Source organism: Salvelinus namaycush, chromosome 3 (genome assembly GCF_016432855.1).
Source record: "Salvelinus namaycush isolate Seneca chromosome 3, SaNama_1.0, whole genome shotgun sequence".
Lineage (NCBI taxonomy): Eukaryota > Metazoa > Chordata > Actinopteri > Salmoniformes > Salmonidae > Salvelinus > Salvelinus namaycush.
In genome coordinates this window covers 9,963,035-9,990,715 of record NC_052309.1, presented here as the reverse complement: position 1 = coordinate 9,990,715, position 27,681 = coordinate 9,963,035, and the positions used below count along the sequence as shown (strand labels likewise).

The window sequence follows — 27,681 nt, the reverse complement described above, 5'->3', positions numbered from 1 at the left end:
CCAAACTAGTTGTGTCGCAAATGACACCCTATTCCCTATATAGTGCACTCTATTCCCTATATAGTGCACCCTATTCCCTATATAGTACATCCTATTCCATACAACCTATTCCCTACATAGTGCACCCTATTCCCTATTTTATGTTGTTTAAAAAAATTTACCTTTATTTAACCAGGTAGGGCAGTTGAGAACAAGTTCTCATTTACAACTGTGACCTGGCCAAGATAAAGCAAAGCAGTGCGACAAAAACAACAACACAGAGCCAAGATAAAGCATAAACAAACGTACAGTCAACACAAAATAAAATAAAAATAGAAAGATCTATGTACAGTGTGTGCAAATGTAGAAGATTAGGGAGGTAAGGCAATAAATAGACCATAGAGGCGAAATAATTACAATTAAGCATTAACACTTGAGTGATAGATGTGCAGATGATGATGTGCAAGTAGAGATACTAGGGTGCAAAAAAGCAAGAAGATAAATAACAATATGGGGATGAGGTAGTTGGGTGTGCTATTTACAGATTGGCTGAGTACAGGTACAGTGACCGGTAAGCTGCTCTGACAGCTGATGCTTAAAGTTAGAGAGGGAGATATACGTCTACAGCTTCAGTGATTTTTGCAGTGCGTTCCAGTCATTGGCAGCAGAGATCTGGAAGAAAAGGCGGCCAAAGGAAGTGTTGGCTTTGGGGATGACCAGTGAAATATACCTGCTGGAGCGCGTGCTACGGGTGGGTGTTGCTATGGTGACCAGTGACCTGAGATAAGGCGGGGCTTTACCTAGCAAAGACTTATAGATGACCTGGAGCCAGTGGGTTTGGCGAGGAATATGTAACGAGGGCCAGCCAACGAGAGCATACAGGTTGCAGTGGTGGGTAGTATATGGGGCTTTGGTGACAAAACGGATGGCACTGTGATAGACTACATCCAGTTTCCTGAGTAGAGTGTTGGAGGCTATTTTGTAAATGACATCGCCGAAGTCAAGGATCGGTAGGGTAGTCAGTTTTACGAGGGTATGTTTGGCAGCATGAGTGAAGGAGGCTTTGTTGCGAAATAGTAAGCCGATTCTAGATTTAATTTTGGAATGGAGATGCTTAATGTGAGCCTGGAAGGAGAGTTTACAGTCTAACCAGACACCTAGGTATTTGTAGTTGTGATGGGTGTGGATGGATGTGTGTGTGTGTGTGTGAAGTGTGTGTGTGTGTGTGTGTGTGTGTGTGTGTGTGTGTGTGTGTGTGTGTGTGTGTGTGTGTGTGTGTGTGTGTGTGTGTGTGTGTGTGTGTGTGTGTGTGTGTGTGTGTGTGTGTGTGTGTGTGTGAAGTGTGTGTGTGTGGTGTGTGTGTGGTGTGTGTGTGTGTGTGTGTGTGTGTGTGTGTGTGTGTGTGTGTGTGTGTGTGTGTGTGTGTGTGTGTGTGTGTGTGTGTGTGTGTGTGTGTGTGTGTGTGTGTGTGTGTGTGTGTGTGTGTGTGTGTTTTTTTCCCCACAACTAAATGGTCCGTAGGATGATACAAACTGTTCCGTTGGTCTCTACTGTACAAACACAACTGCTTCTAAATTCTCCAGAACACTTACAGATGCTGCACACCCACACAGACAGATTGATTCCTGTAATTTCCTTAAGATCAGCACTTCAGCTGAAGAGTGACATGGAGGGACAGGGGAAGGAAAGATGAGTAAGGAAGCATAGGTGGAGAGGAGGGGTGTTAAAAAGTTGAGCAATGTGGAAGAGAGAATTCCACTCTCTGTTTTCAAATTGAACTGATGCTGAAGTGGTCTGTTTATGTAGTCACTTGACTTGAAGATTGTTTTACTCACATTTTCAAGTGTCAATTTGATGCATCTGTGAGGCCACTATCACAATGGTTGACAACAGCAGCTGTGGTTAGTAATGGCCAGTGGTGACCCGTCAATCTGCCCCACCTGTTTTGAGCTCCACATTGGGTTTTTTGGGGGAGGGGGGGGCTTGCCTGTTTTGCATATTATTTTGGCATTAGTACATCACATATCACTTAGCAAACAATGTAAAAAAAAATATTTATCATTGAATTAATAAAGATGCATTCAAACATGGTCTCTTTTGTGTTTTCTTGATTAAGGCAGCTCCGAAATGCAGGTGTTTCCACCTAGCTCAGTACTTTCTGTGGTGGTGGGGCAAAAATACGGAGCGTTGCGCCGTGATTGGCTCAGTGTTCTGTAATTCATGGGGACACTAAGTCACCGCCAAGTCTAAGAGTGGAGCTACAAAATTCTAGCCCCATGGGTTGCCCATCCAATATGGCTCAAGGTCATTGGCCTCAGACAAAATGACCTCAAATCACTCAAATATACAGTTTCTTTGATTGCACTGATGTCAACATCATACTTTCAAAATCTTAGTTAGCAGAGGCGTCATTACAGACACCCTGGTTTGAATCCAGGCTGTATCACAACTGGCCGTGATTGGGAGTCCCATAGGGCGGCGCACAATTGGCCCAGCGTCATCCGGGTTAGGCCAGTGTAGTCCTTCATTGTAAATAAGAATTTGGTCTTAACTGACTTGCCTAGTTAAATAAAGGTTAAATAAAAAAATAATTTGCAGTTGTTTTGAAAACACCATAAATCCAGAGAATGCCAGACTTTGATGATAACATTTTCCCACGAAGGACCGTTGCGCCACCTTCCTGTTCAAGTGAACATAGCACAACAAGGTGAGTCCAAAAATGTATTGTATGCTGCTGCATAAATTAGGTAATATGCCAGATATGTGTACTGTAGCTAAGAAAGTAATACAATGTGATTGTTGTGTAGTAAGATGTTAGTAGCCCATGTGCCTCACCCTAATAATTTGGTCTATTTACCCTTCTAATTTGGCCAACTGTTCTGACTTGGTGGTGCACATGTAGCCTATAACCTGTTTTAGAGAAATGTAATCATTGAATATTGTAAGCGCTTTCAATTGTCTGCTTATATGCCCTATTTATTTATCCTATGGTTCTGACTTGGTGTACAGGGAGAACACTGTAAGAATGGCCCATGTTCTGAATTCTGTCGCTGTACATTTCAAAGGTGCTATACAAATAGTTAAATTTACTACGTCCGTCCTAGCTCGCTCATTAATGTCTTAATCGAAATTATGAATGCCTCTTATCCACTTGTTGTCCCCTTATGCCATAGTTTGTACATTTCAATTGTCATTAGAAACCACATTTGTTTAAGCAAGTCAGCCATATCAGCCATGTTTTTTTTAAAGGCATTAAATGACGCTGAATGAACTGTTTCACTGCCAGAAAAGGCTCTACTGATAGCCAGGTGTAACAGTGGTAAGATGTTGGGACTGCAGTAGGGACAGCTTTATGTAGGCCCTAACAGTTTGTAGGCACCGTGTGTCACCGTTACAGTCCAATTAATGTATTGTTTAGTGTTGTGTTGTGTAGTGGCTTTGCTGGCATGCATCCCCCCCCCCCCCCCCCCCCCCCAACAACATGCTAAAATCGCCACTGCTAATGGCCCCACTTCAACTTTCTTAGGTTGGCTACATTGTGAAAACAGTTACACAGATGCACTGTCATCAACAGCTCAATTCACTATTCATAACATTCCTCTTCAACATACCTCAACCCAAACAATTAGAAACTAACTATGGCCATTGGAAAGCCATTGCAGCCAGAGCACAAACAGAGCTTTCAGCCAACAGTAATGCTTGGGTCAGCCCAGCTGAATTTGTTTCTTTGTCAATGACAGAACACACCAAAACAGTGCAAAAGTTCTTAGAACTCGTTACAAAGATTCTTTAAAACTTTGGAATCGCATTTGATTATCCATCAATGGAATTCCATTAGATATTTTGGTAGAAATGTACTTACTGGTAACTACTTGTAATTGCCATGGTTATTACTATGTTATAACCCAATTATTCTGAGCTGTAGAGTAAAGTGCAACAGGTTACTTATTTTCTTGTGGCTCTCAGTGTACCTCAGCTAGTCAGCACTGGGGCTTATTGTGGCCTAGACACTTCACACTCCTGGTGACTCAGGGGCTGAGGTAATGATGAGTGTCCATCCAGTCCAGTAAAATCTGGATTTCATATTCCCTTTGGGCAGACGGTTAAACAGTATGAACAGAAGGTATTATGCAAGAGTGAATGACGCTCCTCTCCTCTCCTCTCCTCTCCTCTCCTCTCCTCTCCTCTCCTCTCCTCTCCTCTCCTCTCCTCTCCTCTCCTCTCCTCTCCTCTCCTCTCCTCTCCTCACTTCTCTTTTCCTCTCCTCTCCTCTCTTCTCCACTCCTATCTCCTCTCCTCTCCTCACTTCTCTTCTCCTCTCCTCTCCTCACTTCTCTTCTTCTCACTTCTCTTCTTCTCTCCTCTTTCCTCTCTTCTCACTTCTCCTCTCTCCTCATCTCCTCTTCTCTCCTCTTTCCTCTCTTCTCCTCTTTCCTCTCTTCTCTCCTCTTTCCTCTCTTCTCTCCTCTTTCCTCTTCTCTCCTCTTTCCTCTCTTCTCTCTTCTCCTCTCTCCTCTTCTCTCCTCTTTCCTCTCTTCTCACTTCTCCTCTCTCCTCTTCTCTACTCTTTCCTCTCTTCGCTCTTCACGTCTCTTTGCTTCTCCTCTCCACGCCTCTCCTCTCTTCTCCTCCAGAACAGTAAGTGCCTATTTGAACCATATTGAATGATTTCTCACTCTGTGTTGCTGATTAACTGAATTAGCGTAGTCTACTGTACGTTGACAACTGCCTAAAGCACCAGGAAGAGGAGAGGTAAGTGCCCATTGCCCAACAAACACAGGGTTAGAGGCTGACAATTAGCTTGATACTTAGGTTAAATCAAAATATGGTAATTAATGGTTAATTAAAAAATAATTCTGTCCCAAACCAGGAGGCAGATAGCCTCAGTATTTTTGTATTTACTAGGGATCCCCATTAGTTCCTGCCAAGGCAGCAGCTACTCTTCCTCGGGTCCAAACACATTAAGGCACTTACATTACCGATAAAACAAAAGATAAAACAGTACAGCATAAAACATTATTACACCACTATATATCTACAATACAAATGTATAATACCACCATATAACAATATTACAATGTAATGTGTGTGTAGAGTGCATGTGCTAGCGTTTGTTTGCGTATGCGTGTGTCTGTACCTGTTTGTGTCGCTTCACAGTGTAATGAAACTCAGGGAGAAAAAGGTGTAGATTCACGCGCAGAGCGCGGCAGGTGTTTATTTCGCCTTCGCAGAAGGCAGGAATCGTGGTCACAGGCAGGCAATGGTCATACACAGGTAGACAAACAGGCAGGTGAATCAAAACTAGGACTGAAGGCTATAACTGGTTCTCACAAACGAGCTAGGAAAAGGCTTAGTAGAGTCAAAACGAACAATACCTCACAAAGGCACAAACAGAATGAACTGAACTAATAAGGAGCTGATGAGACCAGGTGAGTAACTAACACAGGTGAAATCAATGAACAAAAATGAAAGACAGGGCTACGTTCAAGAACACAAGGTTGACTAAGAAAATAAATACAAAACCTTACACACAGAGCTCGCTGTTCCATAAGATGCATTTTTATCAGTTTTTTAAAATCTGATTCTTCTGCTTGCATCAGTTACCTGATGTGGAATAGAGTTCCATGTAGTCATTGCTCTATGTAGTACTGTGCGCCTCCCATTGTCTGTTCTGGACTTGGGGATTGTGAAGAGACCTCTGGTGGCATGTCTTGTGGGGTATGCATGGGTGCACCGAGCTGTGTGTTTAAACTGCTAGCACACAGCTCGGTGTATTTAGCATGTCAAAACTTCTTACAAAAACGAGTATTGATGAAGTCAATCTCTCCTCCACTTTGAGCCATGAGAGATTGACATGCATATCATTAATGTTATCGCTCCATGTAGATTTAAGTGCCAGCTGTGCTGCCCTGTTCTGAGCCAATTGTAATTTTCCCTATTTGTAGCACCTGACCACATGACTGAACAGTAGTCCAGGTGTGACAAAACTAGGGCCCGTAGGACCTGCCTTGTTGATAGTGTTGTTAAGAAGGCAGAGCAGCGCTTTATTATGGACAGACTTCTCCCAATTTTAGCTACTGTTGTATAAATACGTTTTGACCATGACAGTTTACAATCCAGGGTTACTCCAAGCAGTTTAGTCACCTCAACTTGCTCATTTTCCACATTATTCATTACAAGGTTTAGTTGAGGTTTAGGGTTAAGTGAAGGATTTGTCCCAAATACACTGCTTTTAGTTTTGGAAATATTTCGGACTAACTTATTACTTGCCACCCATTCTGAAAATAACTGCAGCTCTTTGTTAAGTATTGCAGTCATTTCAGTCGCTGTAGTAGCTGAGGTGTATAGTGTTGAGTCATCCACATACATAGACACTCTGGCTTTACTCAAAGCCAGTGGCATGTCGTTAGTAAATATGGGAAAAAGAAGGGGCCTAGACACCTGCCTTGGGGAATTCCTGATTCTACCTGGATTATGTTGGAGAGGCTTCCATTAAAGAACACCCTCTGTGTTCTGTTAGACAGGTAACTCTCTATCCACAATATAGCAGGGGGTGTAAAGCCATAACACATATGTTTTTTCCAGCAGTAGACTATGATCAATACTGTCAAAAGCCCCACTGAAGTCTAACAAAACAGCCCCCACAATCTTTTTATCATCAATTTCTCTCAGCCAATTATCAGTCATTTGTGAAAGTGCTGTGCTTGTTGAATGTCATTCCCTATAAGCGTGCTGAAAGTCTGTTGTCAATTTGTTTACTGTAAAATAGCATTGTATCTATCAAACACCATTTTTTCCAAAAGTTTACTAAGGGTTGGTAACAGGCTGATTGGTCAGCTATTTGAGCCCATAAAGGGGGTTTTACTATTCGTAGGTAGCGGAAGGACATTTGCTTCCCTCCAGGCCTGAGGGCACACACTTTCTAGTAGGTGTAAATTGAAGATATGGCAAATAGGAGTGGCAATATCATTCGCTATTATCCTCAGTAATTTTCCATCCAAGTTGTCAGTGCCAGTCTGTTAGTGCCATCATGCCAACTCCTTGTCCCTCATTGTCATGCCAATGTTTGGTTTGACAATGACGGCAGTGGAGTTGGCAAGAGTAAAAACAGATCTGTGACACAGCTGTTTACCATTTAAAGACAAAATGCACTGGTCTCAGCAATTACTGTAGGACCAAATCACAATCAGTGAGTAACTCTTAAACTGTTTAGTAAGTAGACTAAAATTAGACTAAATACGCAGAAGGGACCAGAACAAAAACAAACTGTCCCAAAAACATTCTTGTCCCACATGCAATGTTTGCTATGACAAGATGTGACGCATTGTTTGCTGTGACAAGATGTGATACACTCATTGTTGAACCAGACCAGTCCAGACCTCTCTTGTGGGGGAGGGAGAGAGGGCTGTGGGAACAGTTCTGTCTAGGGTGTTCTCTTCTAGTTTCCTCATCTTCCTGAACGCCCCCTCCTCATCCCCCTTCTCTTTGCCTTTACCACCGCATTTATGTCCAAATCAGGTCAAGTTACCAGACACATGAGACACACACAAACCCTGCCCCTTGTGCACAAAGACTTCAGTAAACAGAATGGTTAACTTGGAGCACTGACTCACTGAACTTTATCATCTCAAGTGTCTGGAAGAGATTATACTGACAACTTCATATAACACTGGTGTTCTCCGATTGAGGATTAGCTCTCTATATAGTGACGGTAGTGAGTTCAGGGTGTCCCACACAGCAGGCCAGCAGGGAACACACTGCTTCCTGTTTGTGTCACATTCATATGCCCCATGCACCTGCAGCAAGGCACATGGCCCTGGCTGAAAACACTGTCAGCCCAATTACTTTCTACCAGGCAGAGAGAGAAAACAAAGCAGCACATGTTGTGAAACAGTAGCATGGTGTAAAAACACTCCTTGCCACTGGAGTAAATATAGTTCAACTAAACCCCCTTGTACAACGCTTACAGACTGGTCCTGGTTTAATAAAAGAACGCAATGATAGTTTGTTGTGGATGGATATAAAGTACTAGGTACTTTCCACTAAAACTATAGTCTTGAGTAGCTGGCCAATGGGTGCCAAGATCACTAAAACTATAGCCTTGAGTAGCTGGCCAATGGATGCCAAGATCACTAAAACTAGTAGAGCCACATCTGTAGACTGCAGCAGCTATAAGCATAGTTTACAGTAAACTGCAGTAAATCATTGTATAGCTTACAGTAAATCACCTTCAAATGGCCTTTGAATTGCATTGCTCACCATTCCCAGATGTGAATGTAGACCCAATAGACCATTCCTATTGGGCCATCGCCAAATAGACACATGGCTTCTCAGTTCTAAGCCAATGAAACACAGCTATCTTCTTGTGTTTCTATCACAATATTCTCCAACGAATATGTCTGCATGTGACATAGAAGTAAGGGTGCATGATCTCCGGGAAACAGGGGCTCTCCTCCACTGGCACTTTCCATTTACCAGAAGTCCTCATTGAAAACAGACAGGAGGGGAAAACAGAGGGTGGAGGAGGGGGGCATAGTGTGTGGGGGCGTATAAAACAACCAGATCCTGCCAAAAGAGTGTATAACTTCTGGCTAGTAACTCTGTCCCTCATCGCTCTGACACACAAAGAGCTCTGTGATCATCCATAGTGCTGTGCCGGTGTTAGTGTGTGTGTGTGTGTGTGTGTGTGTGTGTGTGTGTGTGTGTGTGTGTGTGTGTGTGTGTGTGTGTGTGTGTGTGTGTGTGTGTGTGTGTGTGTGTGTGTGTGTGTGTGTGTGTGTGTGTGTGTGTGTGTGTGTGTGTGTGTGTGTGTGTGTGTGTGTGTGCATAAACATTATTGTCTAAGGGGAAGCTGGTTTGATGTTGGTTTGTTTTTCTGTGTGCCAAATACGGCAGATATTGTTGTTGTGGGGGGAGACCAGGGGGAGGTGCTCAGTTTGGAAGTGGGCTGTTCAATTGACAGCTCCATGGAGCAGGCCTTTGCCAAGAAGCTGCTTAAATACCAGCCCCGCGTGGCACGCTGGGATGCCTCGGGTGTAGGTGCAAGCTGGTGGCGCTGATATTTGGCAGTCTCGGCCAGGTACACAGGCTTGCAGGGCGTGGCCTCCAGTATGCGGGCCTGACAAAAAAACTAGGGCAAAGCAATTGGCTAGGTACTGCTCTGTTTCAGCTGTCATGGGCAGCCTAGCTGTTTGGAGAAGGAGATGCTTTCTGTACCCTGGACTGCCACGCATACAGGGACCTTTGAAATGTTTGGATCCTTTTCTTGTCTGTGTGCGTGTGTGCATGTGTGTGTGTGTGTCATTCATACCAGTGTTGCATGCAGAGTGAACGTGTCAGTTGACACTCATTAGGCCTTCTGTCAGACAGTGGCTGGAGACAGAATACTTTGCAGGGTCGTTAAATCTAACTTGTCTAACAGAGAAAGCTCCATGTTGGACCTAGTCAGGTCAAATGGGAGAGATCGGATGCTGACTCACAGGCCACTGGGGAACTATAGGACTTACTGAAAGATCTCTGAGTCAGATAGGCACCCCTCCCTCATATCCACCAGTCTCCCCCCTCTACCCCAGCCAGTCTATCCTCTGATCTCACAAAGTGGTCCGTCTGTAATCCCACTTACACAATAACACACCAAGGCCATGCTACGCTGATGTTTGGTGACCTCGTGTTTTCTAAAACATTTTTTTACAACAAACAAAAACATACATAGACAAAAACAATACACAACATCACATCAATGGAGGACCATCCTCCTCAGTTAATTAATATTTTTTTAAATGGTAAAACATTTAAAAAAGTTATCCTTTTTAGATTAAACTTAACTAAATATAATCACGTCACCAAATAATTGATTAAACACACTATTTTGCAAAGGTCTTGTCACGTCCTGACCATAGAAAGCCTGTGTTTTCTATGGTAGAGTAGGTCAGGGAGTGACTAGGGGTTTTAGTCTAGTTTATTATTTCTATGTGGGGTTCTAGGTTTAATTTTCTTTGTTGGGGTTTGTGTATGATTTCCAATTAGAGGCAGCTGGTAATCGTTGTCTCTAATTGGGGATCATAATTAAGTTGCATTTTTCCACCTGTGGGTTATGGGATATTGTTTATGTTTAGTTGCCTGTTAGCACTGCATTGTCGTCACGGTTTGTTTATTCTTTATTTGTTTTGTATTTGATTAAGTTTCACTTTATTCATTAAAAGTATGTGGAACTCTACGTACGCTGCGCCTCGGTCCGACCATCATTATTACGAACATCGTGACAGGTCTACAGTAGCCACAACAGCACTCTGTAGGGTAGCACCATGGTGTAGCTAGAGGACAGCTAGCTTCCATCCTCCTCTGGGTACATTGACTTCAACACAAAACTTAGGAGGCTACACAGTAATTATGACAACTTCCGGAGGACATCCTCCAACCTATCAGAGCTTGCAGCATGAACTGACATGTTGTCCACCCAATCAAAGGATCAGAGAATTAATATAGTACTGAAAGCATAAGCTATAGCTAGCTAGCACTGCAGTGTATAAAATGTGGTGAGTAGATGGCTCAAAGTGAGAGAAAGACAATAGCTAATTAATTTCTTCCAAAATGAAGGAGAAACAAGAGAGAAATATATATAGAGAGAGATTATAATTTTTTTCACTTTCAGTTTCACTTACTTAGCTAGCAAATGCAGCTAGCTAGTTTAGCCTACTGAAACACTGCTCAAACAGAGGGATGCTATGTTACCTAGCTGGCTATGACTAGCCAACACAACACTGGAACTCTTCCAAGTCAATGTAAACTTTTGATTTTGCTAATTTATTGCAACTAGGGCCCGCCGGTGTAACTCCTTACTGCATGACTGTAGCAGGTTTACTAATGCGTTAGTTCTATTAGCTATGCTGACTATGACGTTACTTTAGCTAATATGGTGACAACGATGTAGGCTGTGTGTAGCGGTTAGCGGTTATGATATGAAGGTTTTCTCACCTGGTCACAGACAGCTGATGTGTTGTGCATTGAAGTCCACAAGTGAAGGGAAGAGGTGAGAGGATGCGAGAAGAGCGCATGGATGCGAGAAGGAATACAACATGGCTGTGTGTTTACGGATGATCAGGGGTGTATTCATTCCGCCGATTCTGCTTAAAAACTTTTCTTAAACGGAAGCAAACGGAACAAAACGGGGATAAACATACTTGAATTTGTCCAATAGAAACTCTCGTTTGCAACTGTTGGACAAATTATTACATCCTATATCAGCTAGATGCAGACAAGAGTGTGCAAGGCGGTATTGAATGTGTCACTATCTGTTCATGTGTCACTGTTTGTCACCTAAAATTTGTCTCTCGACCGGTGTGCACCTACGTTGTAAACTTTCATTCATAGGCTAGGTTGTAGAAAATTCTAGTTTCATGCAGTAGCCTAAACCTATCGCTGTTACATTGAACCGGGTGAATGGAATATGAGTGATAGTCATCCACTATGCTGTAATTAAAATAAGACCATGCTAATTAAACAAAAATCCTCCTCCCTCATTTTAAACGGCACTGACCGCCACTGCATCACATTTACATAAACATTAATGACATCACACTTGCTCAGACTTACATGTTCCCACCGCGTCCACATCCAATGCTGTTTCTAATACTTGTAAGACTGTCACGCCCTGACCATAGTAAGCTGTTTTTTCTCTTTGTTGGTTGGGGCGTGATAGTGTCTAGGGTGGGTTATCTAGGGTTTTTTGCATGTCTATGTTGGCCTGATATGGTTCCCAATCAGAGACAGCTGTTTATCGTTGTCTCTGATTGGGGATCATATTTAGGTAGCCATTTCCCTTTTGTGTTTGTGGGATCTTGACTATGTTTCGTTGCCTGTCTGTACTATTTTGTATAGCTTCACGTTTCGTTTGTGTTTATTGTTTTGTTTTGGAGAGTTTTCAGTTTATTAAAATGATGTGGAACTCTACTCACGCTGCGCCTTGGTCTCACTCATACAACGAACGTGACAAAGACTCTGCCTCATATGACTTCAAATTGTATTATGTTGTTTCTGTCTGTAGACAGATTTTTTTTCAATATTTAAATAATAAAGCATTTTATTCTTCCATTCTCTTAATGTTGGAGAATCATGTGTTTTTTTCCATGTACATTATTATTGTTATTAGGGCACATGGTTATTAATGCAATATTGTAAGTGATAATGAACAATGCAATGAGAGTTGGTGTTATGTTGGTACTATGAAGTCAGACTAATAGAGGTACAATACCATAAATTATGTGTTTCTTACTGTAAAACAAAAGTTTATAAGACATTTAAAACATCAACTACAAAACATCCTGACTTCTACACTAAACAAAACAATCCAACTCCTCCAGATTTATTTTCAACCAACAGAACACAGTAAACAACATCCCTTCATCTTCTTCTTCATCATCACGTAACTGAACATCAAGCATCATCAGTAATAGAAGAGAGGTCCATTGTGAAGTGATATGAGTCCTGCCTGGGTTTCACCTGAGAGGAGAGAGAGGGGAGAGAGGGGATAGAGAGAGGGGAGAGAGGGGAGAGAGATGAGAGAGAAGAGTGTGAGAGAGAGAGAGGAGAGAGATGGGGGAGAGAGAGGGGAGAGAAGGGGGAGAGAGGGGATAAAGAGAGGAGAGAGAGGGAAGAGAGAGGGGAGAGATGGGATAGAGAGAGGGGAGAGAGGGGAGAGAGATGAGAGAGATGAGAGAGAAGAGTGAGAGAGAGAGGAGAGAGATGAGAGAGGGGAGAGAGGGGGGAGAGAGGAGAGAGGGAAGAGAGAGAAGGGTGAGAGGAGAGAGAAGGGTGAGAGGAGAGAGTGAGGGGATAAAGAGAGGAGAGAGAGAGGGGATAAAGAGAGGAAAGAGAGAGGAAGAGAGAGAAGGGAGAGAGGGGAGAGAGAGAGGGGGAGAGAGGGGGGAGAGAGGAGAGAGGGAAGAGAGAGAAGGGTGAGAGGAGAGAGAAGGGTGAGAGGAGAGAGTGAGGGGATAAAGAGAGGAGAGAGAGAGGGGATAAAGAGAGGAAAGAGAGAGGAAGAGAGAGAAGGGAGAGAGGGGAGAGAGAGAGGGGGAGAGAGGGAAAAGAGAGGGGAGAGAGGAGAGAGGGGAGAGAGAGAGGAGAGAGAGAGGAGAGAGAGGGGAGAAAGAGGGGAGAGAGAGAGAGGGAAGAGTGAAGAGAGAGGGGAGAGAGAGGGGATACAGAGAGGAGAGAGAGGGGATAAAGAGAGAAAAGAGAGAGAAGGGAGAGAGGGGAGAGATTGGGGAGAGAGAAGAGAGAGAGGGGAGTGAGAGGAGAGAGAGGGGAGAGAGAGGAGTGTGTGGGTGGAAGCTCAATCTGAGTGTTTATGGAAGGCAGGAGTCAGTCAGTCCACTAGCTTATGATGTCAGTGTGTGTGTGTGTGTCAGTCGAGTTATATACTGCCTCTCTTTGAGGGAAGCTGTGGCCCCCGTGCCCTAGCAATGTGGGTTGAATCTAATCGAAAGGCTCCACAAGGGCCCTCACCAAGGTGAAGCCAAGCCGGAAGCCATCTCCAGCTAGCAGTGCTTTCAGGTGGCTGGCGTGAGTGTAGGTGCAGTAGAATAGAACGTAGCCTATAGGCATTGCAGGCTTTGGCTATTCCTGCATGAACAATGATGTAAGACTATGATTGAGAGGCTGTAAATGAATACCACCCACAACCTGGGGCCCACATTCTGTTCTCTGTAAATCATGAAACCATCTTTATGTAATATGACTCAAATCACATTGTATTCGTCACATGCTTTGTAAACAACAGGTCTTGACTAACGGTGAAATGCTTACTTACGGGCCCTTCCCAACAATGCAGAGAGAAAGAAAATAGAGAAATATTGTTAAAAAGTCAAACAAGATCATCTCCTTTGTCTTGCTGATGTAGAGGTTGTTGTTCTGCCAACACACTGCCAGGTCTCTGACCTCCTCCCTATAGGCTCCAATTGTAAGAGGACACGCCCACTGTTTATGGAAGCGGGTCATTGCTACTAAAACATCTGTAGCTATCAGGAAAGATGTTTGTTTCTCAAGTTCCATTGATCAACTTTCAATGGTCATGATTTATGGTGAATTTAGCATTTCAATTGATTTATGTCCAATTGCTGTATCATTGTTTTATTACCAATACATTGGTAACATTTATAAAGGGTCTATAAGTTGTTTATAAACTATTAACTTTCAGTTAATAGATTATAAAGTATAACTAATAATCAGTAATGAAACACTAGTTGAAATTGTGTGATCGTTAATTTGGTTCTTGCCAAAATCTGTAATAATTGCATGACTGTAGTGCTTTAGTATTTTTTATTCTTACTGTAAAGTATTTTCAAATGTAAAACTGCAAAGTTTACTGTATTTTGAAACAATTTAGACATACAGTACCAGTCAAACGTTTGGACACACCTACTCATTCAAGGGTTTTTCTTTATTTTTACTATTTTCTACATTGTAGAATAATAGTGAAGACATAAAAACTATAAAATAACACATATAGAATTATGTAGTAACCAAAAAAGTGTTAAACAAATCAAAATATATTTTAGATTCTTAAAAGTAGCCGCCCTTTGCCTTGATGACAGCTTTGCACACTCTTGGCATTCTCTCAACCATCTTCACCTGGAACGCTTTTCCAACATTCTTGAAGGAGTTCCCACATATAATGAGCACCAAATGACAGATTTCCACTGTTCTAATATATGTTACTCGTGTTTCTTGGCCCAAGCAACTCTCTTCTTATTATTGGTGTCCTTTAGTAGGGGTTTCTTTGCAGCAATTCGACCATGAAGGCTTGATTCATGCAGTCTCTTCTGAACAGTTGATGTTGAGATGTGTTACTTGAACTCTGTGAAGTGTTAAATTTGGGCTGCAATTTCTGAGGCTGGTAACTCTAATGAACTTATCCTCTGCAGTAGAGGTAAATCTGGGTCTTCCTTTCCTGTGGCGGTCCTCATGAGAGCCAGTTTCATCATAGCGCTTGATGGTTTTTGCGACTGCACTTGGAGAAACTTTCAAAGTTCTTGAAATTTTCTGTATTGACTAATCTACTTTGAAGAATCTCAAATATATTTTGATTTGTTTTGGTTACTACATGATTCCATATGTGTTATTTCATAGTGTTGATGTATTCACTATTATTATATTTTGTAGAAAAGAGTAAAAATAAAGAAAAACATTTGAATGAGTAGGTGTGTCCAAACTTTTCACTGGTACTGTATTTTACACTCCATATGGTGTACCAAAGCTGTTGGATAGCGCAAAAAAACTTGCCATGCCATATGCCTTCACACACTCCCTCTATCTCTCTAGCAAATGTCCTTTTCACTTTTTCATTCTCACAAAACATTATATGTAACATTATGGTCCTATGTCGTTCAAAGAGAATCGATGGCTGGCAAACTGACCAATGAGAGTGCGCTAACGTTTCGATTTTTCTGATCCTTCACTGTGATTGGCTTACTGCCATGCAGAACGATCCGCCTCTAAGCCTATTATAGGCTGTTTCACCGCTTTCTGTAAGGCATTTGAATACGGATGGTCGTGGTCACAGTTTCAAATGACTTGTGATTCGAAGGACTGCATGGACACAATGGATGGACCATACGAATAGGAATTTCACGCTCTGAAAACACTGGTCGGTAGTATTCGTATGCTTTTTGTGCACATATTTCCGTGGAATATCTTTGAAGATTAATTTCTTACATATGATATTATTTTGCAAAGACTTGGAATAGCTGTATTTGATACACATAGGCTACATCCGTTTTATATTGTTACAATTGTTAGTTTTTTCTAGTCGGGGTAAATTGATCACAATATGTCCACAATGAAAGTCTTATTATTTGTAACAAGGAAACATGCTGGGAACTTTCCAGACAAAAGTGTTAGGCTATGCTATGCATTCCCAATAGATTTCTAATTACAGTGCTTTCAATGGGTTTGAAGGTTGCACTTTGAATGAAGCCAAAAACGGCTTATGATGGCAGATGTTGACTTTTACAAATAAAAATGCTTTGCAAAATCACTTACAAATCCCAGTCACTTATATATGATATAATTACAGCTAATTTCAGTTGTTTTGTACTTCAATTGTGTTATTGTTTTGCTTTAGTCTGCAGCATAATGCCTGCCTGTGTAATTACTTGCCTGGCATGCATTAGCCTACGTTACTCACTAGTGTTGTGGCTGAGTGTGGTTCAGCCCAGGAGGAAGGTTCTATGGAAGACTGCTTTCCACATAATAAGACCGCGCGAGTCAAGAGTAATTAACAGTACCCGGGGAGTGGGCTGAGTGGGTTGTGATTATCCTGTCTGTGCTACAGTACAGTACATTGGTTAGTTAGCTTGCTACAGTTAGCTGGATACTGGGCTGAGAATAAACATAACTGGGTGGGACATGAGATTTCTTAAAAACAATATCCATCTTATTATATACTATGTCCAAGAGGGATATAGTATATCTATCTTATTTTATTACTCTACATTTGCTTCTCTATCAGATTTGAGTTCTTATCTTTTTCTAGACTAGGGAACAGCCAAAACAAGGTGGGACATGTGGGAATGAGATATTTTATTCCCTCCATTTTATAAACAGTATCCATCTTATTGGACGTTATATCCAAAATGGATACAGTATAATGTACTGTATATCAGTCTTATTTTCTGACTGTTATTTTATTGGCTCCTTTATCAGATAGATTGAGTTCTTATCTGTTTCCACATAAACCTTTAAACCCAGTCAACCCCAGCCAGGCTAGTTTAGTGTAAGCCTGTTGCATCAGTCAGAGAATGTCACTTTCATTCAAATGTAGTAGGTCTATCTAGTACACTGTAAAGGGGTTACTGTGAATTTGATAGTAGCTTACAGGCAGCTCGGGGGCAAGTAAAATTCTATATTTCATATTACAGTACTCCTACTTTAATATAAAGACGGTATCAAAGCAAGTACTACGTAATGACACAAGTACAATACCGTAAAATTGACTGTATTATATGGTAAAAAAAAAGTAAATGCTACCGTAATCGGATTGGATGAATGAAATTCATTGAGGGGAGGGGTTTGCATTTCACAGTAATTTACTGTCAATACAAGGGATTGGTGCAAGCAGGTTGGCTCCTAGGTAAAGTGTTTTTACACATAACAGTATATTATTTAATATTTTCACTTGCACTTCTAGAGGCCTTAAGAACGGCTTCCAAACTGCAGCGACTACAGGGCAAAATAGACCAAAAGGACATGGAAAAATGCTCAACCAATACTGTTTAAGACGTGCTGCCATTCCAATCTGTCCCCTATACAAATTGATGGGGCGCTATAACCACATATGCTTTAAATTGGTACAGCATTTTCACTCACTGGTGCAACAAATATAGCCTCTTACAAGGCACACCTCAAAATATGTCAATGAGCCAGAAACAACAATACCATGCACCCACTAATGGTCACTGTATTGTGTTGTATTGTGTGGCGTGGAATTACAGTACCTTTCAAAATACAGCAATTATTTCCCCGTCCACAACATTTTCCCACAATGCATCATAATTTACAGTATGATAGCTCTTGTGTTTCAGATCGTCAGCTCCTGTTGTAGCAGGTCGCCTTAAAGGCCACGTTGCAAACTACGCAAACGCAGCGACGGAGCGTCGTTTTCTACGTCGTTCTACGTACTTTAGTGCGGCTCAAATATTAGAATGTACTGTATACAACGCTCCGTGGCTCTGTTCGCGTAGGGTCCTTTAGCCCTGTTTGAACAGAGTAAAGAAGAAAGCACCTTTAATCTCTTAACAGTGTTAAGGAAGCCAGCAGGGAGAACGAGATCAGGGTTAGAATGTGCCAGGATGTCGGTTGAATGAGACAGTGGCATAAACAGGCTTATACCAGCATGGTGTAGACTAAGCAGTAGAAGGGATATGAGACAGTGACACAGTCAGGCTTATACCAGCATGGTGTCGACATACAGTAATAGGGTAACATTATAGTAACTTCACACACACTGCTAGTACTTATTACATAAGTTGTTACAGTTCAGCTTTTCTCTCTCTCTTACACACGCACACACACACACACACACACACACACACACACAATATCTTTCTTAGGGAAATAACATTGAATTGAAAGCATGAAAAATAAAGTGATCAGTTAGGAGTTTAAGAGAAGAAAAACAAAGATTGAACATTGTTTTTATATTTTCACATCTCTTCAACAGGACAACATGCCTCCCACGACACCGTATGCTGGCAAGTTCAGTACCAGCACTTATAACAACAACATTCATCTCCACAAATACCACCAGCCCATGGAAGTGAGCTACGGGGACATGTGCTACCATGACAACAGTCTTGTTTCTGGCTCCCTGGAGGCCCTAATACAACATTTAGTTCCCACAGTGGACTACTACCCTGACGTGAGTGCTATCTCTGGTCCAAGAACAACAACAACATAAAACATGAACAATGGAATCATACAAACATATTTGGGGTTATGATAAGGTAAAAACAGGCTCAATGCATTAGAAGTTCCATTCTTAAAGAACATGATGGTAGTGCTGTTATCTCTGGTCCAATACGATCTCTCAGGGGGACTCTAATGACAACAACAAAAACATAAATAATGGACTTTTACAAACTGTTGTTATGCCAAATAGAATACAGCTATGTTTTGTGTTGTGTGTACTAACGAAGTCCATAAAGCATTCATAAGTTCTATCCTTCAAGAACGAAAGGGTAGACTATGTACAGTATATTATTAGCTGATTTCACAACTGAATAGCAGGAAATGTGTCAGTATGTGCTGGGTTGATACTGGCTTTATGCTGGGTTGATACTGGCTTTATGCTGGGTTGATACTGGGTTTATGCTGGGTTGATACTGGGTTTATGCTGGGTTGATACTGGGTTTATGCTGGGTTGATACTGGCTTTATGCTGGGTTGATACTGGGTTTATGCTGGGTTGATACTGGCTTTATGCTGGGTTGATACTGGGTTTATGCTGGGTTGATACTGGGTTTATGTTGGGTTGATACTGGGTTTATGCTGGGTTGATACTGGGTGATGCTGGGTTTATGCTGGGTTGATGCTGGGTTGATACTGGGTTTATGGTGGGTTGATACTGGCTTTATGCTGGGTTGATACTGGGTTTATGCTGGGTTGATACTGGGTTTATGCTGGGTTGATACTGGGTTTATGCTGGGTTGATACTGGCTTTATGCTGGGTTTATGTTGGGTTGATACTGGGTTTATGCTGGGTTGATACTGGGTTGATACTGGCTTTATGCTGGGTTGATACTGGGTTTATGCTGGGTTGATACTGGGTTGATACTGGGTTGATGCTGGGTTTATGCTGGATTGATACTGGGTTTATGCTGGGTTGATACTGGGTTTATGCTGGGTTGATACTGGGTTTATGCTGGGTTGATGCTGGGTTGATACTGGGTTGATGCTGGGTTTATGCTGGGTTGATACTGGCTTTATGCTGGGTTGATGCTGGGTTGATACTGGCTTTATGCTGGGTTGATACTGGGTTGATGCTGGGTTGATACTGGGTTGATGCTGGGTTGATACTGGGTTGATACTGGGTTGATGCTGGGTTGATACTGGGTTGATGCTGGGTTGATACTGGGTTGATACTGGGTTTATGTTGGGTTGATACTGGGTTTATGCTGGGTTGATACTGGGTTTATGTTGGGTTGATACTGGGTTTATGCTGGGTTGATACTGGGTTTATGCTGGGTTGATACTGGGTTTATGCTGGGTTGATACTGGCTTTATGCTGGGTTGATACTGGGTTTATGCTGGGTTGATACTGGCTTTATGCTGGGTTGATACTGGCTTTATGCTGTGTTGATACTGGGTTTATGTTGGGTTGATACTGGCTTTATGCTGGGTTGATACTGGGTTGATGCTGGGTTGATACTGGCTTTATGCTGGGTTGATACTGGGTTTATGCTGGGTTGATACTGGGTTTATGCTGGGTTGATACTGGGTTGATGCTGGGTTGATACTGGCTTTATGCTGGGTTGATACTGGGTTTATGCTGGGTTGATACTGGGTTTATGCTGGGTTGATACTGGCTTTATGCTGGGTTGATACTGGCTTTATGCTGGGTTGATACTGGGTTGATGCTGGGTTGATACTGGCTTTATGCTGGGTTGATACTGGGTTTATGTTGGGTTGATACTGGCTTTATGCTGGGTTGATACTGGGTTGATACTGGCTTTATGCTGGGTTGATACTGGGTTTATGCTGGGTTGATACTGGGTTTATGCTGGGTTGATACTGGGTTTATGCTGGGTTGATACTGGGTTTATGCTGGGTTGATACTGGGTTGATACTGGGTTGATGACAACATGAGTTGTTGTTGATGATCTTTTTTCTTGTTCTCCATCAGAGATCGTACGTCTTCACCTTCCTGCTGAGTTCCCGTCTTTTCTTCCACCCCTACGAGCTCATGTCTCGGCTTTGTCACCTGTGTGTGGAGCAGCATCGATCTGGAGACCTGCTGCTTGATAAGGTAGCTAACAGACACACACACGCATGCATACACAGACAAACACGCAGACACAACCCTGCAGGAGCGCACACACAAACACACAGCGCAGACACACACACACACAGAGTTGTTCTTAACAACCAGGAGTGGACACCACCTCCTTACAGTCGGTCTCACACTAGCATGTCTTTCTCCTTGTTGTCCTCAGATCAGAATACGGGACGTTGCTCCAAAGATTGTGCAGCTGCTGACTGAGTGGACAGAGACGTTTCCCTATGACTTCAGAGATGAGAGGATGATGCTCTGCCTGAAAGAGATGAGCCATCATCTGGCCAGAGGAGATGAGGTCAGCACCCTGACATAACCTTTAACTGACTGACTCATTAGAGATGACAATAGACGTGACATCAGACATCTAATTTGACCAGTTACAGTTGAGTTTGACATCAGACACCTTATTTATCACAAATTCAGCTTGATAAGGGATGAACTGAACTGCTGCTTTGTGTTGATAGTGTTATATCATTACAAATACAGTACCAGTCAAAAGTTTAGACACACCTACTCATTTCAGGGTTTTTCTTTTTCTTTTTACAATTTTCTACATTATAGAATAGTAGTGAAGACATCAAAACTATAAAATAACACATATGGAATCATGTAGTAACCAAAATAGTGTTAAACAAATCAAAATATATTTTATATTTGCTATTCTTCAAAGTAGCCACCCTTTGCCTTGATGAGAACTTTGCATACTCTTGGCATTCTCTCAACCAGCTTCATGAGGTAGTCACCTGGAATGCATTTCAATTAATTATTAAATAATTTGTGGAATTTCTTTCCTTCTTAATGCTTTTGAGCATTAAGGTAGGGGTGGTATACAGGGGTGGTTTATTGAAGATAGCCCTATTTGGTAAAAGACCAACAGCTCAAATAAGCAAAGAGAATTGACAGTCCATCATTACTTTAAGAGATGAAGGTCAGTCAGTCACAAAAACCATCAGGCGCTATGATGAAACTGGCTCTCATGAGGACCGCCACAGGAAAGGAAGACCCAGAGTTACCTCTGTTGCAGAGGATAAGTTCATTAGTTAACTGCACCTCAGAAATTGCAGCCCAAATAAATGCTTCACGGAGTTCAAGTAACAGACACATCTCAACATCAACTGTTCAGTGGAGACTATGTGAATCAGGCCTTCATGGTCGAATTGCTGCAAAGAAACCACTACTAAAGGACGCCAATAATTTACAACTGCCAGGTCGCAGTTGTAAATGAGAACTTGTTCTCAACTGGCCTACCTGGTTAAATAAAGGTGAAATAAAAAAATAAGAAAAAGAGACTTGCTTGGGCCAAGAAACACGAGCAATGGACATTAGACCGGTGGAAATATGTCCTTTGGTCTGATGAGTCCAAATTTGAGATTTTTGGTTCCAACCGCCATGTCTTTGTGAGACGCAGAGTAGGTGAACGGATGATCTCTGCATGTGTGGTTCCACCATGAAGAATGGAGGAGGAGGTGTGATGGTGTGGGGGTACTTTGCTGGTGACACCAATAAAATATATTTTGATTTGTTTAATACTTTTTTGGTTACTACATGATTCCATATGTGTTATTTCATAGTTTTGATGTCTTCACTATTATTCTACAATGTAGAAAATAGGAAAAATAAAGAAAAACCCTTGAATGAGTAGGTGTGTCCAAACTTTTGACTGGTACTGTATGTGTCACTCATGTGTTACTGTATGTCATTATATGTGTTCTGTGTGTTCCATGGGTTCCATGTGTTATATCAGTATAGATACAGATGTCAGATCTTAATTTGAGCCCGTTTGCTACAGCAGGAAAATTATCCTGCAGCAACAGGAAATGTGAATTATTATGTGGATTTTTAATGGACATTTTTTGTAGAGTTTTATACATTTTTCGTTAGGGTAAGTCAAGTCTGATATTAAGTGGAAATTACAAACTTTAGAAGCCTTTTTAAACCTTGAATAGACTACAAGTTTAATTTCCTGCTGTGCAGGAAAATTGTCAGCAACAAAAGAGTGATCAAATTAAGATCCTACATTTGTAGCATAGGAGGTGAGAATACACACCCATAACAAGTTCACAAATTCCAGAGCCAGATAATGAACTCAGTGCCCTCGTCATTATATCAGCACAAATAAATATATACCTGGATATTGATTTCTCTCTCTTGTGGCTATACAAGTATACATTGATGTACAGATGTAGGATCGTAATTGGAGCCTGTTTGCTACAGCAGGAAAATAATCCTGCAACAACAGGAAATGTAAATTATTATGTGGATAATTAATGGACATTTTTGTAGGGGTTGATACATTTTTCACACGGGAAAATCAAGTCTGAAATTTCAAAGTGGAAATTACAAACTTCAGAAGCCTTTTAAAACCTCAAATACACTACAAGTTTTAAATGTCCTGCAACAGGGTAATCAAATTAAGATCTTACATCTGTAAGTATATGATATATCTATAGATATTGATTTTCCTTCCTGTTGTTTGTGCTGAACTAGACTATGTAGAAATATACGGTACATATATTAAATTTCATATTCTCTTTCCGTTGTGTTCAGTACATAAATTGAGCTCCTCTTTACGTTGTTATATCAGAATGTGTATAAAGTACATTCTCAATGGGCAGTTTATTAGGTACACCCATCTAGTACTGGGTCAGACCCCCCTTTGCCTCCAAAACAGCCTGAATTATTTGGGGCATGGATTCTATAAGGGGTGGCGTTCAAACGTTGCTCAATTGGTATCAAGGGCCGTAACGTGTGCCCGGAAAACATTCCCCACACCATTACACCACCGCCACCAGCCTGTACCGTTGATACCAGGCAGGATGGGGCCAAGGACTCATGCTGCTTACGCCAAATTCTGACTCTGCCATCAGCATGACGCAACAGGGACCGGGATTCATTGGACCAGGCTATGTTTTTCCACTCCTCAATTGTCCAGTGTTGGTGATTGCGTGCCCACTGGAGCCGCTTCTTCTTGTTTTTAGCTGATAGGAGTGGAACCCGGTGTGGTCGTCTTCTGCAATATCCCATCTGTGATAAGGACCGACGAGTTGTGTGTTCCAAGATTCTATTCTGCACACCACTGTTGTACTGCACCGTTATTTGCCTGTTTGTGGCAGGCCTGTTAGCTTGCATGATTCTTGCCATTCTCTTTAGACTTCTCATCAATGAGCTGTTTTCACCCACAGGACTGCCGCTGACTGGATGTTTTTTGTTTGTTGCACCATTCTCGGTAAACAGTAGACACTTTTGTGTGTGAAAAGCCCAGGAAGCCGGCTGTTTCTGAGATACTAGAACCTCAAAGCCGCTTAGGTCAGTCGTTTTGCCCATTTTAACATTCAATCGAACAGTAACTGAATGCCTTGATGCCTGTCTGCCTGCTTTATATAGCAAGCCACGGCCATGTGACTTACTGTCTGTAGGAGCAAACCATTTTCACGATCTGGGGGGTGTAACTAATAAGCTGGCCACTGAGTGTAGGTAGATTAACTCTACCTACATGTACATACTACCACAACTAACTGGTGCCCCCGCACATTGACTCTGTACCAGCACCCCCCAGTATATATTGTTATTTTTTTACTGCTGCTCTTTAATTACTTGTTACTTTTATCTCTTATTCTTATCCATATTTTATTGAAACTGCATTGTTGGTTAGGGGCTCGTAAGTAAGCATTTCACTGTAAGGTCTACAACAGTTGTATTCGGCGCATGTGACTAATAACATTTGATTTGATTTCTCTCTCTATGTTGTTTTATATCAGTACTCATATCTCTTGATGTTGTTTTATATCAGTACTCATTTGATGTTGTTTTATATCAGTACTCATATCTCTTGATGTTGTTTTATATCAGTACTTATATCTCTTGATGTTGTTTTATATCAGTACTTATATCTCTTGATGTTGTTTTATATCAGTACTTATATCTCTTGATGTTGTTTTATATCAGTACTTATATCTCTTGATGTTGTTTTATATCAGTACTTATATCTCTTGATGTTGTTTTATATCAGTACCCATATCTCTTGATGTTGTTTTATATCAGTACTCATATCTATTGATGTTGTTTTATATCAGTACTCATATCTCTTGATGTTGTTTTATATCAGTACTCATATCTCTTGATGTTGTTTTATATCAGTACTCATTTGATGTTGTTTTATATCAGTACTCATGGCGGGCCATGCAGCAGATGACTCAGCGGTTGATCCGGAGATTGGCGGCTCTGGGTCAGTATGAGGAGGCGATCGCCACGCTCAACGCCTCCGCAGCAGAGAGACCCACCGCTCTGAAGGCCAAGCAGCAGAACGGACAGCGCAATGATGTCCTCAGTGTCTGTGATAATGCCTTTATACTAGCCCAGCAGCTCACACACATTGAACTGGTGAGGAGAGATTATATTGTATATGTACCTTCTAGACATGTGGTGTTCAGAGAAGTTGAAACTGAATGGCATTTCTGTTTGAAATAGAAGTTATTGTTAACTTAAAGTTTCTCTTATACATAAACTTGATCCATCAAGTAACGTGAATGTAAGAATATTGAGTTTATACCTTATGATTTTTCCAATTCCAGGACAGACTGAGTTTTATTGGACCAGAGGAGTTCATCCAAGCCTTTGGTGTGAAAGATCCCCATGACAACCATAAAGTAGGCCTGGTCCACTACCGTGTACATAACATTGTCCACTACCGTGTACATAACATTGTCCACTACCTTCCACTGGTTACATAAGAGACCATATGTCAGTCATTAGGGGGAGGTTATTGAATGGGTTGTGGCTGACTATCATTGTGTTAGCCTGTTAACAATCATCAACAGAGTACATCACAACAAGTAGCCAAGAACTGACAGAGAAACAACTCTAGACCACATTAATTTTACAAGAAAATAAACAGAATTCACTGGATTGCTCCAACAGCAGTTCAATGTTGTAATTCAGCTAGATAATAAGTTGAAAAGTAACCATGAACTTTCTTTCCCCCTCAGAGTTTCTTCCGAAAACGCAAGACTACTAACCTGGAGGCCTATGTAGCTTGGTTTAACAGACTCAGCTACCTGGTGGCTACTGAAATTTGCATGGTGAGTGCTCTCTGTCTTTCTTACTTACTTTCTGTCTCTTGCTCTCGCTCTTTAGCTCTCTCTATCTCTGTCTCTCTCCCCACAACCATTCTCTTTCTGTCATCCTTTCTTTCTGACTCTGTTCCCATGGTTTTGTGTTTTTCTTCCTTCCAGCCTGTAAAGAAGAAGCATAGAGCCCGGGCCTTGGAGTTCTTCATAGACGTGGCTAGAGAATGCTATAACATCGGCAACTTCAACTCACTCATGGCCATCATCAGTAAGTTACAATACAGGGCTCTAGAAGGATTTCTATATTCTGCAATAGTATGCTTAGAATTGGAATTTCAGTTTACTTCCTGAATTCACTGAATTTAAATGGAATTCCAAACCCTGGTCTCTTCTCCCCATAGCCGGAATGAACATGAGTCCTGTGTCCCGACTGAAGAAGACCTGGAACAAAGTCAACACAGACAAATTTGACATACTGGAGCACCAAATGGACCCGTCCAGTAACTTCAGCAACTACCGTACTGCCCTGCGAGGAGCCACCCAGAGGTCTATTACAGCCCACAGCAACCAGGAGAAGATAGTCATTCCATTCTTCAGCCTTCTCATCAAGGACATCTACTTCCTCAATGAGGGATGTGCCAGCCGACTACCCAACGGTCATGTGAACTTTGAGGTGAGTCTTACTGAAATGTACGGGATGCATTATTGTTGGGGTTATTGATAATGACAATACTCATCTTCTACTACGCTTTTAGTAGTGGGCAAAAGGGCATTGTTGTCAATATTGTTCATTTCCTGTTTCTCTATAGAAACTGTGGGACCTGGCGAAGCAGGTCAGTGAGTTCCTGGTGTGGCGTCAGGTGATGTGTCCCTTTGAGAGAGACAGGAAGATCCTCCAATACCTGGTCACTACACCTGTCTTCACCGAGGATGAGCTGCACTTGGCCTCCTATGAGACCGAGGGTCCAGAGAACCACCTGGAAAAAGACAGTCGGAGGTCTCTCAGGTGTGTAACTTTACTTTAGTTCACTTTACTAACTTAATGTCAACTTCACTCAAGGTTTTGCACTCATACACGGCACAGTGTTTATTTAAATAATACCATTGTGTTATGTGTCCTGTGTTTCAGGACATCCCTACTGCATAGAGAGCATCGGTGAGTGACGGTCATGAGTGGGACACTGGGCGATCCTCGCAACAAGAGGCTCACGGTTGACAGGGTCTGGAAGATTAACATTTTCACAAAGGATGGGGAAAATAACCCTTTTCAAGCACTCAGATTAAGGATGCCTCCTTCTATGGCTGGAGAACTGAAAATCTTGCCTCTCGCACTGTACATTAACAGATGATTCATTTGTAACTTGTCTACCCACACAGTATTAGTTCTTTTACAGATGATTCATTTGTAACATGTCTACCCACACAGTATGACAGTTATTTTTTATACCAATGGGTCGAAATGGTTACTGATGATTTTCTAAGCTTTTCTGAAGTAGTATTTCTGAAGTGGCATGAGCTTGTTGCTGGTTGGCTTGCTCAGTGTTCTTAAAATGTCATCTATTTTTCTTTTACGTTTTTGTTCTTAGTAAATTGTGTGATTTGTATATGTCATAAATTACTTAAATATTTGTGCTGAACATAAAAATATTCTCATCTCATCTTTGGTGAAAGGTATACGAATATGACCCAATAGCCTGTGAATAGTTAACTCTGTTTTTAAATGTTTTTGTATCATCATATGTGTTTGTTTACCTTACAGATATATTTTATAAAATATTTTATTTTTATGTATTCTCATCTTTTTTTACTATTTGGTTTTGTATCGTGTATATTTTATTGTTTGCTCCCCCCCAATGTGTTACTTATCAGGGTACTCTACATGAAGTTCTTATGAAATAATAGGTATATTTTTCTTTCAAAATAAAATAGAAAAATTGAAGCGAGTTTTTTTCTGTCCCTGTAAATAGCTCTCTGGCACCATCTAGTGTTCGCAACTGACCTTACAATCAAGTCATAACACCTAAACTGTTGTAATTTGTGTGGAAAACAAGCATTTGATGTAAAAGAATATAAAAATATATGG

The 27,681-nt window shown here is 41.5% G+C and overlaps 1 protein-coding gene across 1 annotated transcript; it reads left to right on the top strand.

The window, feature by feature from the left end:
* Nucleotides 1-15,523: 15,523 nt before the first annotated feature.
* LOC120044919 (ras-GEF domain-containing family member 1B-B-like) lies at nt 15,524-27,640 on the top strand. Its single transcript, XM_038989656.1, has 11 exons — nt 15,524-15,625; nt 18,200-18,397; nt 20,380-20,502; nt 20,690-20,827; nt 24,697-24,912; nt 25,104-25,178; nt 25,518-25,610; nt 25,764-25,866; nt 26,000-26,271; nt 26,408-26,604; nt 26,728-27,640. Exons 2-11 carry the CDS (start codon nt 18,206-18,208, stop codon nt 26,756-26,758), a joined length of 1,440 nt encoding a protein of 479 aa, XP_038845584.1. The 5' UTR covers nt 15,524-15,625; nt 18,200-18,205; the 3' UTR covers nt 26,759-27,640.
* Nucleotides 27,641-27,681: the final 41 nt, after the last annotated feature.